The sequence below is a fragment of the Eucalyptus grandis genome, chromosome 6, assembly GCF_016545825.1.
Source record: "Eucalyptus grandis isolate ANBG69807.140 chromosome 6, ASM1654582v1, whole genome shotgun sequence".
In the NCBI taxonomy this organism is placed as follows: domain Eukaryota; kingdom Viridiplantae; phylum Streptophyta; class Magnoliopsida; order Myrtales; family Myrtaceae; genus Eucalyptus; species Eucalyptus grandis.
This window is the reverse complement of record NC_052617.1, coordinates 56960986-56963266: the sequence shown is the minus strand read 5'-3', so window position 1 is coordinate 56963266 and position 2281 is coordinate 56960986. Positions and strand designations below refer to the sequence as shown.

The 2281-nt window shown below is 41.0% G+C and overlaps 1 protein-coding gene across 1 annotated transcript; it reads right to left on the bottom strand.

Moving 5' to 3' along the window:
• Positions 1–766: 766 nt before the first annotated feature.
• Positions 767–1742, bottom strand: LOC104450997 (transcription factor MYB1). Its single transcript, XM_010065738.3, has 3 exons — positions 1561–1742; positions 1318–1447; positions 767–1222 (listed from the first exon to the last, which is right to left on the bottom strand). Exons 1-3 carry the CDS (start codon positions 1679–1681, stop codon positions 862–864), a joined length of 612 nt encoding a protein of 203 aa, XP_010064040.1. The 5' UTR covers positions 1682–1742; the 3' UTR covers positions 767–861.
• Between the last annotated feature and the right edge of the window lie 539 nt (positions 1743–2281).

Below are 2281 nucleotides of genomic sequence, written 5' to 3'. Positions count from 1 at the left end.
CCTTCTTTAAGCCCAAAAGCTTTTTTAATTAATTATCAACTACTTTTTTCAAAAGAGAAATCACTCACATGAATGAACTAAAAAATAAATTGTCCCGCATTCCTAAACCTATAAGTCTGACAATTCGTGAGTATCTAGCCTTTTCACACATTATTGCACATGTCTTCCACTTAGGCGAAATAAGTTCTATATAAAAGCTGATTAGAAAGAAGATAGTAGCCAAGTATTAACGAGTTAGCCTGTGCGCAAGTATAATGCTTTTTCCCAGTAGTGCTACGTGCAATGACTTGCTCAGGAGGTCTACCCATGTTGCATGTTTTTAATTTCTGCGAATTGGGCAGTGCACTCTTACAGCGTTAAGAATTTAAAAAGGAAAGAAGAGGAATAAAGATTCGACGTCCCTCGAGGGCTGAGCTGAATTGATCTGCGAAAAGGAAGTCCTGAATCGCCTTATGTCTCATCATGGGAGTGCGTCTCAAGTCTTCTGCACATTATCATGCAGACAAGAGTCCTTTTTAGCACTTTCATCACCATCTCTCTCCTTCTCTCTTTTTATCCCGATGCCTGACTGCCCGTGATATAAAAACGTCCCACGCCCGGAAAATCTCTTGTTCTCTTCTCTTTGCCTTTATCAGAATACCATTTATAAATATTTTCAAATTTCTCTCTCCCCTTTTTTTGCTCTTTCTCATCCAGATTTCTAAGAACAGGCAGAGGTCACGCGCTGAAAATAGTTGGAAAAGGAATGAGAAAGTGGCACTTTTGCTGATCAAGGCAGAACCAGATTAAACACGACGGATCAACATTTTTGAACTGCATCGACTTCAAACAGCAGTAGATTGAGCGTATGGAAATAAACAGTTATTGTTTATTAAATTCGCGAAGAGTTTCGTGGATACATGAGCATGATCCTTTCAGACCATTGTCGTCCTCCGACAGAAGAAACTCGCTTGGCCAGCCGAGATTTAGAGGGGTTCTCATGGAGAAATCGAAGAGATCATCCATATCAAAGCTGGCGATGGCTTTTAAGTGGTCTTCACTACTCTCTGATGATTTCTTCTCTTCTAATTCTCTTACCTGTTCCATCTCATCCCCTTCACTCGAAGCTTGACTAATTTGTTTCTCCTTTCGGTTATTAATTTTCTTGCTCAAATGAGAATTCCAATAGTTCTTGATCTCGTTATCTGTCCGTCCTGGCAATCTCCCTGCAATCAAAGACCACCTATACATGCAAGACAGAGAGAATTTAAGTTATCATCAATAGGTTTTCTTTTTGTAATTAAAAAAAAAAGGGTAGGGAAAGAAACAAAACCAAACCTATTTCCGAGGAGCTTGTGAAGCCTAAGTATCAAATCCTCTTCTTGGTCTGAAATGTTGCCTCTCTTTATGTTGGGCCTCAGATAATTCATCCATCTTAGTCTGCAACTCTTGCCACTCCTATTCAAGCCTGAAGAGGATGGAAAACTTTTCTCAACATCATGCTGAGAGAGAGAGAGAGAGAGAGAGAGGGAGGGAGGGAGGGAGGGAGGGCGGGAGGGAGGGAGGGAGCGAGAGAGTTACCTGCTTTAGCTGCAATGGCCTGCCATCTTCTAGCTCCGCTAACTGCAATGACCTCAGCTAATTTTCTGTCTTCCTCCGCAGTCCATGCTTCCTTGTTAATCTTCTTAATCCTACCCTCCATTTTTGAGAGAGAGAGAGAGAGAGGGAGGGAGGGAGGGAGGGAGGGAGGGAGAGGGTCGGGAGCCTGAGAAATCTCGCAGTGATGAAGTGAGTTTTGGCAACGTTGAATTCCTTTATTATAAAGAAAGAGGCGTCCTTATGGGCTCTATGATTGAGCAATGAAGGCACGTTATGAAAGGCTGCTATGTAAAGAAGCATTTTCCTAATTTTTAGTGCCCACCTCGGGATATAATTTCCAAGTTCTTTTAGCCAAAACTATGAAGCCAGACAAAGGCAAGAAGAATAATAGTTCGTCACACATTTCTGTTGAGGTCTAGGAGGGCCACCCCGATAGGAGTCTTAGGGGCAAGGCTCTCGCAATCTCTTTTTCTTATAACTAAGAGTGGTGACAAAAAGGTTGGATGTGCTAATTATAATGAACTCCTCTGCTGAATACTCGTTTAAGGGTGAACTAGGATAAGCCTTATTTATTTTTTTCACATTTACTCTCTATTTCGTTATGTTTGTACGTCTAATCCTAACAATTTCCACAGCGATATAATTCATTTAAGCTTATGTTGTCTAGTCAAGTAATTGCAATATTAGTACAAGAGTATCCATA